Here is a 14,769-nt window from a genome sequence, read left to right on the forward strand (position 1 = left end):
CTAAAAAGAGCCACAGCAATTAACGCTAAGACCTTTAAAAGCAAGGGAAAAGTATGGATTCTACTATATATTAAAAATGTAGGGATCCCTGGTGGCTCAGCGGTTTGGTACCTGCCTTTGGCCCAGGGCGTGATCCTGGAGTCCCGGGATCAAGTCCCACGTCGGGCTCCCGGCATGGAGCCTGCTTCTCCCTCCTCCTGTGTCTCTGCCTCTCTCTCTCTCTCTCTGCCTCTCTCTGTCTCTCTCTCTCTATCATAAATAAATAAATAATCTTTAAAAAAATAAAAATAAAAAATAAAAATGTAGGGGCAGCCCAGGTGGCTCAGGGGTTTAGCGCCACCTTCAGCCCAGGGCCTGATTCTGGAGACCCAGGATCCAGTCCCTCGTTGGGCTCCCCACATGGAGCCTACTTCTCCCTCAGCCTGTGTCTCTACCTCTCTCTCTCTCTCTCTCTCTCTGTGTGTGTGTGTATGTGTGTGTGTGTCTTTCATGAATAAATGAAATCTTTAAAAAAAATGTAGTAAGGTAAAAGATTAGGGTAGACCTAAAAGAGTGTATAAGATATCTCCCATATATTTTAAAGCTTCTTGAGGGCAGGGACCCTGTCTCATTTCTTTGAATGATACCACCTAATTTGACACTGAACAGATGCTCAATGAGCAATAATTGAATTAATTTGAAGGATGAGTCATAGTTTGGTATGTTTTGTAAAATTTTTTTTAAAGATTTTATTTATTTATTTATGACAGACACAGAGAGAGAGATTGAGAGAGGTTTTTTTTGAAGGTAACAATAAGTAATCAGTCATGTCTGAAAACCAAGAGAGGGGGGGAAAAAACAAAGAGAAAGTTTGTGTACCAGAGTTCTATTTATTATTTGTTTTATGTTAATAAAACTCAGATTAATTTCATAGAACTTATATTTAATGTCACATTGACATTATTTTATGATACAAAAAGCCTGTGTGCTTTGAAAAAGGATGTGTTTTTATCAAAGTAATGCTACCGCTAAACTTTGGGAAATAGAAAAAAGAACACATGAGCTTTGAAAGTCATAATAGCTACAAAAATATATAGATTATGCATCTGTTCATAGGGTATAGTCAATAGATGCAGAAAAAGCATTTGACAAAGTACAACATCCATTCATGGTAAAACCCTGAACAAAATAGGTTTAGAGGGAACATACCTCAGAAATCATAAACGCCAAAAAAAAAAAATCATAAACGCTGTATATGAAAAACCCACAGCTAATATCATCCTCAATGGAGGAAAAATGAGAGCCTTTCCTGTATAGTCAGGAATAAGACAGGGATGTTTACTTTCACCACTGTTATTTAACATGATACTGGAAGTCCTAGCAACAGCAATCAGACAACAAAAAGAAATTAAAGGCATTCAAACTGGCAAGGAAGAAGTCGAACTTTCACTATTTGCATATGACATGATACTCTATATAGAAAACCCAAAAGACTCCATCAAAAAATTGCTAGAATTGGGGATCCCTGGGTGACCCAGCAGTTTAGCACCTGCCTTTGGCCCAGGGCACGATCCTGGAGACCCGGGATCGAATCCCACGTCAGGCTCCTGGTACATGGAGCCTGCTTCTCCCTCTGCCTATGTCTCTGCCTCTCTCTCTCTCTCTCTCTCTCTGTGTGTGACTATCAGAAATAAATTAATTAATTAATTAATTAATTAATTAAATAAAATAGATAAATGAATTCAGTAAACTCACCAGATAAAAAAATAAACATATAGAAATTGGTTGCGTGTCTACACACCAATTATGAAGCAGCAGAAAGAGAAATTAAGGAATCAATCCCATTTACAGTTGTGCCAAAAACAGTAAGATACCTAGGAATAAATCTAACTAAAGAGTTGAAAGACCTGTCTCTGAAAACTATACAACACTGATAAAAAAAAATGAAGATGACACAAAGAAATGGAAAGACATTTCATGCTCATGCATTGGAAGAACAAATATTACTAAATTGTCTATAATACCAAAGCAGACTATATATTTAATGCAATCCCTATCAAAATACCAACATTTTTCATGGAGCTAGAACAAACGATCCTAAAACTTGTATGCAACTACAAAAGACCCCGAATAGCTAAAGGAACCTTGAAAAAAAAAAAAAAGCAAAGCTGAAAGCATCACAATTCCAGACTTTAAATTATATTACAAAACTGTAGTGATCAAAACAGTATGGTACTGACACAAAAATAGACCCATCAATCATTGGCACAGAACAGAAAACCCAGAAATGAACCCACAACTAGATGGTCAATTAATCTTCAACAGAATATCCAATGGGAAAAAGAGAGTCTCTTCAACAAATGATGTTGGGAAAACTGGAAAGTAACATACAAAAGAATGAAACTGAGCCACTTTCTTACACCATACACAAAAATAAATTCAGGGGAGGAGGGCGGGGGGTGGGGGTGAATGGGTGACAGGCACTGAGGGGGGCACTTGACATGATGAGCACTGGGTGTTATTCTGTATGTTGGCAAATTGAACACCAATAAAAAATAAATTTATTATAAAATAAATAAATAAATAAATAAATAAATAAAATGAATTCAAAATGGATGAAAGACCTAAATGTGAAACAGGGAACTATCAAAGTCCTAGAGGAGAAGACAGGCAGTAATCTTTGACAATGGCTGTGGCAGCTTCTTTTTAGATATGTTTCCTGAGGCCAGGGAAGCAAAAGCAAAAATTGTTTATTGGGACTTCATCAAAATAAGAAGCTTATGTACAGTGAAGGAAACAATCACCAAAACTAAAAGGCAATCTACAGAATAGGAGAAGCTATTTGCAAATGACATACCTGAAAAAAGGTTAGTATCCACAATATAAAAAGAACTTACAAAAATGCCCCAAAATGAATAATCCAATTAAAAATGGGCAGAAGACATGAATAGAGAAGACATACGGACAGCCAATAGACACAAAAAAAGGTGGTCAATATCACTGATCATCAGGAAAACACAAATCAAAACAACAATGAGATACCACCTCACTCCTGTCAGAGTGGCTAAAATCAACAACACAAGAAACAATAGGTGTTGATGAGGATGTGGAGAAAGAGCGACCCTCGTGCACTGTTGGTGGAAATGCGAACTGGTGCAGCCACTGTGGAAAATAGTATGGAGGTTCCTCAAAAAGTTAAAAATAGAACTACCTTATGATCCAACAATTGTACTATTAGGTATTTACCAAAAGAATACCAAAATGCTAATTTGAAGGGATACATGCACCCTGATGTTTACAGCAGCATTATCTACAATAGCCAAATTATGGAAACAGCCCAATTGTCCATCAACTGATGAATGGATAAAGAACATATGAAGTGTGTGTGTGTTTGTGTGTGTGTGTGTGTGTGGTAATGGAATATTACTCTGCCATGAGGAATGAAATTTTGCCATTTGCAAGGACATAGATAGAGCTAGAGAGTATTATGCTAGGTGAAACAAGTCAGAGATAGACAAATACCAAATGATTTCACTCATATGTGGAATCTAAGAAACAAAACAAGCAAAGAGTGTGTGTGGTGGGGGGGGGAAGCAATGAAGAGGCAAACCAAGAAATAAACTCTTAACTATAGAAAACAGATTGATTATGATCAGAGGGGGTGTGGGGGATGGGTAAAAGAGGTAATGGGGATTAAGGAGTGTGCTTATGATGAGCACTGGGTGTTGTATGGAAGTGTTGAATCATTTCATTTGTACACATAAAAATACTATTATAGCCTATGTTAACTAACTGGAATTTAAATAAAAACTTTAAAATATATATTACCACAAGATATATGGGACTGTTGATCTTTCCACTCTTAGAGAACAGAGGACCCTGGAGAGGAAGTCATCATTTTGCCTCTGGTTGGTGTCATTGAGTTTTTACTCAACTAATTTCTTGTTCCTTTGTTTTTTAGTATTTTATAGCTTTTAGACATAAAAGTGATAGAACATGTGATAGAATAACGCATCAGAATAAATGCTCACTGATTGTGTCTGAGTACTGTACTTGTATTGCTTTGTTTTGTTTCATTTTGTATTAACAATAGTCTATCCACCATTGCTGTGAAACCCCTTCACCCCTAACTTATTCACATGTGCTATAGGCATGCGTGAGTGTACGTATATAGAAAAATGGTTCCCATCATTACAGCTAGTGTTTCTTCTTTCCATGTATAGTTTTCTGTCCTTTATAAATCATTTATATTTTATCACAAAAAAGGTGTCCAAACCATTTCTTCACAGCCAATTTGCAAATATGGTTTGTAGGTTAGATTGAGTACATGTAGAGACACCTTGCAACTGGGTTTAAACCCCAAAGATAATCCCTTTTGGGGACTACTACATCCTGCTTTGTTTTCTCTCCTTGGCTAAAGTTTTTATATGCCTATATTTTCAACATTATAAACATGTTTGAAGAAATGTGCAACATAGAGCTCAGTAGTTACGAGTCCTGCACATCAAAAGCTATACCTTATATCTCTTCCTCTCAGAAAAAAAAAAATCAGTTTTATATATAACACAAATATCTATATGTGTATATAAATATGTATGTATGTATATGTATATCTATGTGTATATGGATAGATGGACACAATATATTCAAAGCTTGTATTTATTTTTGCCTTTTCCCAAAGCAGCTAGTTAGATAACAGAATCTCAGAATTAGATACAAGTCTATCTTGGTGACCTTCTAGGCTGAGCCCCTGGGACTTGTTGGTGTGGATGGTTTGCTTACTTTCCCCATACTTTCTTCTTTGTTTCCATAGATAAACATCATTCAGGGAATAGTGGCAGAAATCAACACCAAGACGGGGGAATCTGAGTGCCGCTATTATAAAGAACGGCTGCTTTACTTGGAAGAAGGCCAGAAAGACTCTCTAATCGACAATTCGAGAGTGCTGTGTTGTCATGGAGAACTGAAGAACAATCGAGGAGTGGTGAGTAGCTACTCTCTTCCAGTGGTTTCCTCCTAGACCTCCCCCAATGCTTAATCCATTTGATGCCCAGCCTCCTATGCCTTTCTTACCCAGGGTCACATGCTTTATACAAAAATTGCTTTCCGGTGTCTTTTGTATCATAGGATCCCCTATAATTGGATATATATTGTATGTATATTTATGTATTATAATTTTTATATAAATAATATGCATTCTGTTTCTAACTTATAATTAATATATACTTACATATTTTATACAAAGTATTTTATTTATTTATTTATTTATTTATTTATTTATTTATTTATTTATTTATTTTTATTTTAAATTTCACAACCAGTACATATTCAGGAAGAATTTTGGAAACCAACATAGGGTTGCCAACTTTGTATTTTGTTTGATCATGACCTTCAATATCAAATACAGAACAGTTAGCATCTCCTCCTGCTTTAATATCAGAAAAAAAGGGGTGATTTTAGCAGAATGTATATTATGATCTTAGAAAAACAGCTCTTAAATTAAAACTCTTAGGTTTATGAGAAATTCTTTGCTTTTTTTATGGACTGGTACCCATCCACACACTGCCATTTTTACTTTTTTTAAAACAATAACCTGCCCTCCATTGGCTGCATATTTAACTCCACCCAATTTCCTGGCTTTTTATTCCTGAGTAGATATTAAAATTGTTCCTTCTCTCCTGTTGTAGTAACTTGGATGGATCTCCCTGGAGCACATACTACAATGGGTTATAATTACCATATATCTGTCAGTATTTTCCATTATGCTATGATCTTTTAGGGTAAAGACCATGTCTTGTTAATCCCCAGCACTTTATTATGGGGACCTGGCATGGACTAAGCACTCAATAATGTTAGGTGAATGAGTGAAGGAATGAATGAATGAATGTTTGTATAAAGAAAGGATGGATTTAAATTTTGTGAGAGTTCAAAATTCTTTTAACTCACCAGACTATTTTTGTGTGTAGCCAGTAGAAATTAATGCTAATATATATATTGTATATTATAATTTATACATATACATAAAAATATATGTATAACAACTTAGATTGTATTATATGTAATATGTACTTAAATTCAATGTTGGGAAAGCCATTTAAAAAGAGAATCTCTTCTTTTATTATATTTCATCTTCAGTATCTAGTTAACCCTTAGAATAGAAGCCAAAACTAGATTGAATAGTTCTTAATAAAGCTTTGATGAGGGATCCCTGGGTGGCGCAGCGGTTTGGCGCCTGCCTTTGGCCCGGGGCGCGGTCCTGGAGACCCGGGATCGAATCCCATGTCGGGCTCCCAGTGCATGGAGCCTGCTTCTCCCTCTGCCTATGTCTCTGCCTCTCTCTCTCACTGTGTGCCTATCATAAATAAAAAAAAAATAAAAAATAAAAAAAAAATTATAAAGCTTTGATGATTCAAGGGGCAACCTTTTGACCTGGACTTTGGAGTGGCATTCGTGAGCAGGCTACGAAATGTTATTTGAAATCATTGAGTGTATGTCATAGCACCCATTCTCAGAGCTGCTGCGGATCCAACCAGCTGATGGTACAACAGAGGTAATGAGACTGGTCACAGGCCACTGCTTGAAGAAGTGTTTCTGTTTGACTATAGAGTTACTGATTGCTAGAAAGCTGAATTCTGCTTCTTGCTGATTTTCAGAAAGCCCTGATGGACTTCTAATGTCTAATACTCTGGCTTCTTAAACATTCTTTCTCAGAAGCCCTGTGGGAAATAGGGAAATATATCACTGCATGGAATGATATATTCTCTTTCTGTCCATCAGAAAAGGACTGAGGCTCTGGCTGGATGTACCTAGGGCTTTAAAGATGAACTCTAGTTCATATTTCAGGCAGATAGATTTTTGAAAACAAAGATAGTAGTTGAGGTGGGAGGTTTGTTTTAGTTATTTGCTTTTTTTAATCTATTTCCCAATTTTTTTTTTAATCTATTTCCCAATAGATTATAGAAGCCATTATGAACAAAGTCCTGTGTCAAAAGGAAAGCTCGATAACTTGAGAGCTAAAAGAAGCTGAGACTAAGGATGGAAATTCTCAGTGAACACTCATACATAAGGGATATTTTAAAAAGGTTTCCCAGAAACACCTGGATGGCTCAGTGGTTGAGTATCTATCTGCCTTTGGCTCAGGTCATGATTCTGGGGTCCTGGGATCAAGTCCCACATTAGGCTCCCCGCAGGAAGCCTGCTTCTCCCTCTGCCTATGTCTCTGCCTTTCTCTGTGTGTCTCTCATGAACAAATTAATAAAACCTTTAAAAAAAAAAAAGTTTCCCAGACAATCTGAGTTCAAATTGTCTATTTTGGTTAGAGGATTGATTGAAGTAGAAACTGTAAAAAAAAAAAAAAAAAAAAAAAAAAAGGTTTAGTATATAAAACAAAGGCCAACCCCTTCCTGCCCCATCCCCCAAAGAAGTCTTAACATTCTTTCTATATCCCCCTCCTCAAAAAAAAAGGCCCTTAACTTGGTTCTTTTTTGTTGTTGTTATTGTTTTTAGTTTTTCTTTACTCTGTTTAAATGCACATTTGATAAACAAAATCACACTCCTCAACCTCCTTCCACCCAGTACAAAATTATCACTTATATTTCCACCACCCAACATTTGAGCTTTAATTTCTACAAGTGTGTGTGTGTGTGTGTGTGTGTGTGTGTGTGTGTGCGCGTCAGAGTGGGTGTGGGAGGGATCCACAAGTTTCTTTTCTCCCAAATATAAAATTGTCTGATAATGCTGAATGTGCTTCCCCTGCCCCCAAATCAAGATTCTAATCTGAGTTTCCACCTTTTTGAGACCCCCAGGTTCACGTTCCCAAATATCTCCATTGGAAAACCAGAACCAGCTGCAAATGTTGTAGATCTTTTCATTTCAATTCGTCAGCATTTCCAAACTGTGAGAAGAGTCTAGCACTTGGAATTGAATGGAGCCAATTTACCCCAGCTCCACCCAGCGAAATTGCTTTCATGATGTGGTTTGAGACAAGTCTTTATTTTTGAGATTTTCTTTTCACCCACAACACACACATCAGTCATTCAGCCTTTTAAGAACAACCTCTTCAGAGAACTGAGGTTCTGAGGAACATAACTGAGAAGGACCAGTTCTTTGATCATCTTTCTTTGTGGCTAAAGCAGCATGCTCTGGTTCCCTCGGGAATGGGCAGTGTTCCAAGTTGAAGTGCCCGGATGGAGCTGATACTCAGCTCTGTGGTTTAAGGAATAAGTGTTTTTATGGGTTTGGGAAGCAAAGATTAATATTAGGCTTTGATATGCCCATCACATCTTTTATAGACTATTGTTCATTATCATCTCTTAGGATTATATTGGGTCCTATAAACCAAAGCTCAGGTGGGAGTGGGGGTAATAACTTCTTTTTTCTTCATTGCTCCTTTTATTCTATTACCCCTTCTCACTTTTTTCTTACGGAAGCTGGAGGCTATGTGTGTCTGCACAGGTTGTGAAATACAATGTGAATTGGTGTCCCTGGAGCTGGCAGTCCTGGCTGCAGATGTCTGTAGGCAGAAAGGCCTTCTCCATGGTGATCCTAGGGAGACATTCCTCCAGGATAGGCACTAAATGCGTCTAGAAATATCCCCAAAATGCCTGACTTCTGTTCTGGAGGTAGATTTGAGCCTTGAAGTTTATAATACAATGTGAACCTGGTACCTGGGGAACTCTTACCCACAGAAGTCCACTGATCAACTTCTTATTAGACTGTTGCTTAAGAAAATCCTGTGGATTCTTCTCTTCTAGAAACTGCATGTTTTCCTGTTCCAAGAAGTGCTTGTGATCACTCGAGCTGTCACTCACAATGAGCAGCTCTGCTACCAGTTGTACCGGCAGCCAATCCCTGTAAAGGACCTCCTACTGGAAGACCTGCAGGATGGAGAAGTGAGGCTGGGCGGCTCCTTGCGTGGGGCATTTAGCAACAATGAGAGAAGTATGGATGGCAGTCAGTTTTGACCTGTTGAATGGTTTTGGTTGTGGTGGTTCAGAGGGAGTGGCTGGGGGAAAGAGAAGAGCCATGGCCTCAGAGTCACGCTACATTCCAGTGCTGTCTCATTACTCACTGCCTGTGTAACCTTGTGTAATCTCTGTGAGCCTCAGTTTCCCATCTGCAAAATGGGCATGTATACATTCCTACTTTATAAAGTTGTTTTAAGGATTAAGATACTGCAAGTAAACCTGTCTGCACAAAACAGGTGCTCCTTAGGTTCCTTTTCTCTATCTCCTTCTATTGAATAAAAGCATGCTTGATACCTGTTAGTCCCTATGTCGATACCAGTTGCTTACTGGTGGCTCTTGTTGAGCCAGCAGGCTGGTCCCTGAAGAAGCTCGAGAATGGTCATCTGGGCTGAGGATTCATCTGCAATTACTTGAATGGGCTTCCCTAACTTGAGACTTAAACAAAGAAATTGACCAAGAGAAGCTAAGATGGCAGCGTTTCCAGAGTATCTTGTGTGTCATTCCAGGAACTAGTACACACTGGTAAACTAGGTCAAATTCCTTGCCCCTACAGAGCTTACATTATGATAGGAGATAAACGATGAAGAAATATTCAGATGCCATTAAGAGAACTAAAACCTAGTATGAGGTAGATAGGGATAACGGTTGGAGGTTTGCTTTGGGGGAAATGATCAGAGGAGTCTTCCTTGAGAAAGTGACATTCAAGCCTCTTGGGTTAACACTGGCATCATATTGTCAAAATAATGAGTATGTACTGCCTCTTACCTACTCATCAGTTCCTCCACCTTGGTGGTGGTGGTGCTGGTGGTGGTTGAATACTGACTGTGTGCCTGGTATTGTATCAGTACGTATATTATCACATTTAGCCCTCATAATAATGTTAAAAGATAGGTTCTCTTTGTTTCTCCCATTTTACAAAGAAGGACACTGAGACATGGAGAAGTTAAGGCACTTGCCAGGAGCAAAGGGCAGAGCCTGAATTTGTCTGAAGTGGTAGTTCCCCAGCCCGCTGGCTACAGAATAGTGCAAGGGGACTGAGCACATGTGCTTCTGTGAACCAAGCTTTGCACATGGCATGTGGGACCTGTTATGTGCCAGTTAAACTAAATAAAAGGTCTTCCAAACTGTACACTACCGTTTTTCAAATGCACACAACTCCTCTGGAGATAATGAAAATGCATTTTTATTTTTTTTTCATTTTTATTTTAAAATGAAACTGAACTTGTAACTGCTCTGAGTCTTTACCTATCTTCTCAACCATTCAGGTACTAGATATACAGGTACCATTGTGTGGAGGATCATGGGCATATTTTGATATTCCATAGAGCTTCTGAAAATTGAAAAGGCTGTAGCTTGGGGCAGTGGTTGAAATTCCAGATTATTAGGCCCACCCACCTTGTACCTATTGAATCCTAATCTCTAAGGGTAGGGTCTGGGCATCTATGTTTTTAACAAGTTCACAAGGGGTTTTAATATGCACCCGGGTTTAAACTGAGGTCCATTTGCTAGCATCACAGGCAACTGAGAGCTACCTTGGCATCAAACTTAGTCAATGGTGGCTGCAGGGCAGAGCTGAGCCATGTCCTGGACCGGTGGGACATGTTTCACAATCAATGAATGATGTCTGCCCTAGATACAGGGGGAGTTAAGGCCACCTTTGACCTGGGAAAGACCTGTCCATTGACCTTTTTTATATGTATTTTTCACTTCTAGTTAAAAACTTCTTCAGAGTAAGTTTCAAAAACGGATCCCAAAGTCAGACCCACTCACTACAAGCCAACGACACCTTCAACAAACAGCAGTGGCTCAACTGCATTCGTCAAGCCAAAGAAACAGTTCTGTGTGCTGCCGGGCAGGCTGGGGACCTGGACTCCGAGGGACCGTTCCTAAATCCTGCCACTGGGAGCAGGGAGCCACAGGGAGAAACAAAACTTGAGCAGATGGACCAATCAGACAGTGAGTCAGACTGTAGTATGGACACGAGTGAGGTCAGCCTCGACTATGAGCGCATGGAACAGACAGACTCTTCCTGTGGGAACAGCAGGCACGTTGAGAGCAATGTCTGACAGAGGCGTGTGTACTTCCTGGAAGTAACCCTGTGTCTTACCTGTACAGTATTTGCATTCCACACATGGAACAGTTTGGAGAAGCACTTTTTAATACTTTTGTGACCCTGTTGACCCAGTCCCTTGTATCTGTATCCTTGTCTCTAGTACTGTAACTGCCAATCTGTCTGTAAGCTGGGGTTCCATGGCAACTCACCTTGTGTTGCATTTCACAAGTGTCTGGATGGTTGGAGAGGTACTTGAACAAGTTACTTTCATGTGTTCTGCTGGATTTAAACCAATAGAAAAGAATCTCTAAACTACTGTTTCATGTAGATTGCTTAAGAGTCCTCCTGTGTTTTCTCTAGTGCTTTTCTAGCTCTTTGACATGATAGCTGAAAGCATGGAATTTACAGGGCATGAGGAAGTCACTTGTGTATCATGATGATCTTTGCAGGAAAACGGGAAAAGATCAGTCCTTACAGTGAACCTGGTTCAATGTTATCCATCCCAAAAGCATGAACACATACTTGGGGATTCTGGATGCTTAATTTTGCAAAGGAAGAAGCACTATGTTGATATCATTCAGTGCAAATAATCTATTAGGACTTGGAATAGTCTCTTGGAATAGACCTTAAGAGAACTAGCCTAAAAGCAGCTGTCAGCTCTGAATCTTGAATGAAATGCAGTTGCACTAAGAGATCTCTGTCACAGTTGCTGGCTTGCTTTAGAGAGCCATTTCTAGCCTCAAATACCAGAATAGAACTCAAAAGGCCTGGGGGATACCTGGCAGGATAATGAGAAGGCCTATCATCACTTTGTTTCATGTGCCAAGGGCTACTCATATTTTGGAGCATTGAGGAAGAGACTGTAGGTGAGTCAGTGACTCTGTTTATCGAAACATATGAGAAGAATTTGGAAGAAGTGCTTCATCATGACCTTAGGCAGGAAACATTAAGAGAAAAGCAAGAGCCAGTGCCCTTCTGGGAAAGGCCAGAGTCTTGGGTTTTCCTGCTCTGCTTTTGGGTCAACACTTTGCCGTCTCAGGCTCTGTGCTATGATCAGTCATAATTACATTCTCTGTAGGCCAATTTTAATTAACTCTATGATTAAGTAGAATCAGTTAGCCAAACTAGTAACCTCCTTGTCTAGCCTTGATTTACAATGCAGGGTAGACTGCCAACCTTTAAAAAAAGTTAACTGAATACACAGAGAAGCTCCCTGTGAGTGTAAATATCAAGGGTGACTTGTGCAAAATTATTCCCACACCAGCACTAGTAGTAATGATTCTAAATTATTGCCAAAAAAATTTTTTTTAAATCTTCTGTGTCTTTTGAGTTTACAGAAAGCAGTAAATGCTATGTTATCATTTTATTATGTACATCTAACATGTGCATTCAAAGAAGCTGTGTGACAAGATGTATCAATATGAAAACAAGGTAATATTACTTATTTTTCAAAAACAAAAAAATATTGTGGTCAATTTTACCCTGTAAAACATATTTCTGTATTTATAGATTTTAAACTTGGTGAATTTTTTTCTATTATGAGTTTATTTAAAATTCCTTTGTTTCTCAAATTGTTATTGATTTAGCAAGTGAATGAACTGCAGATAAAAGCAGACATAAGCTGAGAACTGATGTTTGATGGTGGAGGAAGAGGAAATCATTTTCTGCAAGAGCCATTGGCCACTTTGGCCAGTATGTTGAGACAAGAGGTCTGTTAAGTGCTGGCCTATGAGAAGAAAGTGAATGTTTTGATGAAATGAATGTTTTTGTATAATGGCCTTAAACTTTTCTGGAAGCATTTCAAATAAATTACATTAAAATGTTATCCTCTCTGTGTACAGTATGTGCACTAGAAATGTCAAATTTCAGCTATCTTCCTAGGAGGTTCTTTCTGGAATTTTTGCTTCTTGTGCCCAAATACAAACTTTAAAATGGGGTGCAGGTTGAAATAAATGTTTTGATTTGATCTATCAAGACTTTTGCAGAGGTCCTGTTTCTAAGATCTATTTTTTCAAGCATTCTCAACTCATTTACTTATTCATTTATTCATGTTTCACTTCTGTATCTTGAATCTGTACCTCATGTAAAGTCAAGAGATAAGTCATGATTGTGATAGGAAAAGAGTGTTGAATCTCACTGCTAGGATAGGCGACTGTTGAAAAAATTGACACCAAATAGTAGAAAGCAAATTCTACTTGGAAATTCTTAATGGAGGGGGCACCTGGGTAGTGCAGTGGTTGAGCGTCTGCCTTCAGCTCAAGTCATGACCCCAGGGTCCTGGGATCGAGTCCCACATCGGGGTCCCCGAAGGGAGGCTGCTTCTCCTTCTGCCTGTGTCTCTGACTCTCTCTGTGTGTTTCTCATGAATAAATAAAAATTTTTTAAAAAATTCTTACTGGAAATTCAAGCCACTTTTTCTTGAGTTTAGTGGTTAATTTGGGGGCACCTGGGTGGCTCAGTCACTTAAGCAACCGTCTCTTGATTTTGGCTCAGGTTGTGATCTCAGAGTTGTGAGATTGAGCCCCACACAGGGCTCCATGCTCAGCAGAGGAGTGTGCTTGAGAATTAACATTTTAATGCCAGCTCTCTGAAAAATAAATAAATAAATCTTTTATAAATATGGTTAGTTTTATTCCTCCAAAGAGTAGTCTTTATTTTTTTTATTTTATTTATTTGTTTAGAGTTGTGGGGGAGAAAGAAAGAGAGAATCTTAAGCAGGTTCCATATTGAGTGTGGAGCCCAACACCGGTCTCCATTTCACAACTCTGAGCCAAAAGCAAGAGTCAGACAACCAACTAAGCCACCCAGGTGCCCCCAAAAAGTAGTCTTTAGATGAAAAGGCTAAAAATTAGGGGATCCCTGGGTGGCTCAGCGGTTTGGCGCCTGCCTTTGGCCCAGGGCGCGATCCTGGAGTCCCAGGATCGAGTCCCGCGTCAGGCTCCCGGCGTGGAGCCTGCTTCTCCCTCTGCCTATGTCTCTGCCTCTCTCTCTCTCTCTCTCTCTCTCTCTCTCTCTGTTTGTGTGTCTATCATAAATAAATCAATCTTTAAAAAAAAAAGAAAAGGCTAAAAACTTTTAAGCTATTGGTCACCAATTCTCAATAACAGGGTGGCTCAATAAGGCTAGTAGATAGTCTCATCTTTGTAATAAACTCCCACCATTTTCTGTAACCTGCTGTTAATTCTAAGATTAGTCAATATATTCACATAAATGTAAGTCCAATTTTTCCTTTTCCAAATGAAAACTCACTCCTCATCCTTTTCTTTCTCCTCCTTCCTTTCCATCCTCCTTGTCTTTCTCTGGTGCTTCTTTGGATGTCCCTTCCACCTCTGATTACCATGATCATACTGACTTTGATACTGGAGGCTGTCTGGTAGTGTACTAGCATGTTGTGGGTTAGTACAAATGACTGAGGGCTAAATGGTTTTCTTCAGTTTATTCTCAAGATGTTATTTTACACATAACTCGATGTAATCCTTGCAGTCAAAATGAAAAGTCAGAAGCAAAGAAGAGTAAGAACCAGCAATTTTGTGCAAAATTAGAGTGTGGTTTCAGCTTCTGGGTTGTGGTCACCAGCAGTGACTGCTTTCATTTCCATCCCTGGCACAGTCTTCAGCAGCTGAGAATGTAAAACTCTTCATTACAACAGTGCTGTTTTCACAAAATTTCTGTGAGTACAGGAAACTGCAATCCACTGTCTTGGAAAGCAAGCTGTTAAACTTTCCATTTACATTCTGTCTGTGTCCACCTTTTACTAATTCTCCAAAAGCC

At 38.9% G+C, this 14,769-nt stretch overlaps 1 protein-coding gene across 7 annotated transcripts in view; it reads left to right on the forward strand.

The window, feature by feature from the left end:
- The window catches only part of ARHGEF3 (Rho guanine nucleotide exchange factor 3), a 303,880-nt gene extending 290,908 nt beyond the window's left edge, over positions 1–12,972 (forward strand). For all 7 annotated transcript variants that reach the window (XM_072785778.1, XM_072785777.1, XM_072785779.1 and 4 more), the window contains 3 exons: positions 4,793–4,963; positions 8,733–8,919; positions 10,659–12,972. In XM_072785778.1, coding sequence (XP_072641879.1) covers positions 4,793–4,963; positions 8,733–8,919; positions 10,659–11,011 — 711 coding nt within the window. In that variant the 3' untranslated portion in view covers positions 11,012–12,972. The remainder of the gene's footprint in view (positions 1–4,792; positions 4,964–8,732; positions 8,920–10,658) is intronic.
- Positions 12,973–14,769: the final 1,797 nt, after the last annotated feature.

The sequence above is a fragment of the Canis lupus genome, chromosome 19 (assembly GCF_048164855.1).
Source record: "Canis lupus baileyi chromosome 19, mCanLup2.hap1, whole genome shotgun sequence".
In the NCBI taxonomy this organism is placed as follows: Eukaryota; Metazoa; Chordata; class Mammalia; order Carnivora; family Canidae; genus Canis; species Canis lupus.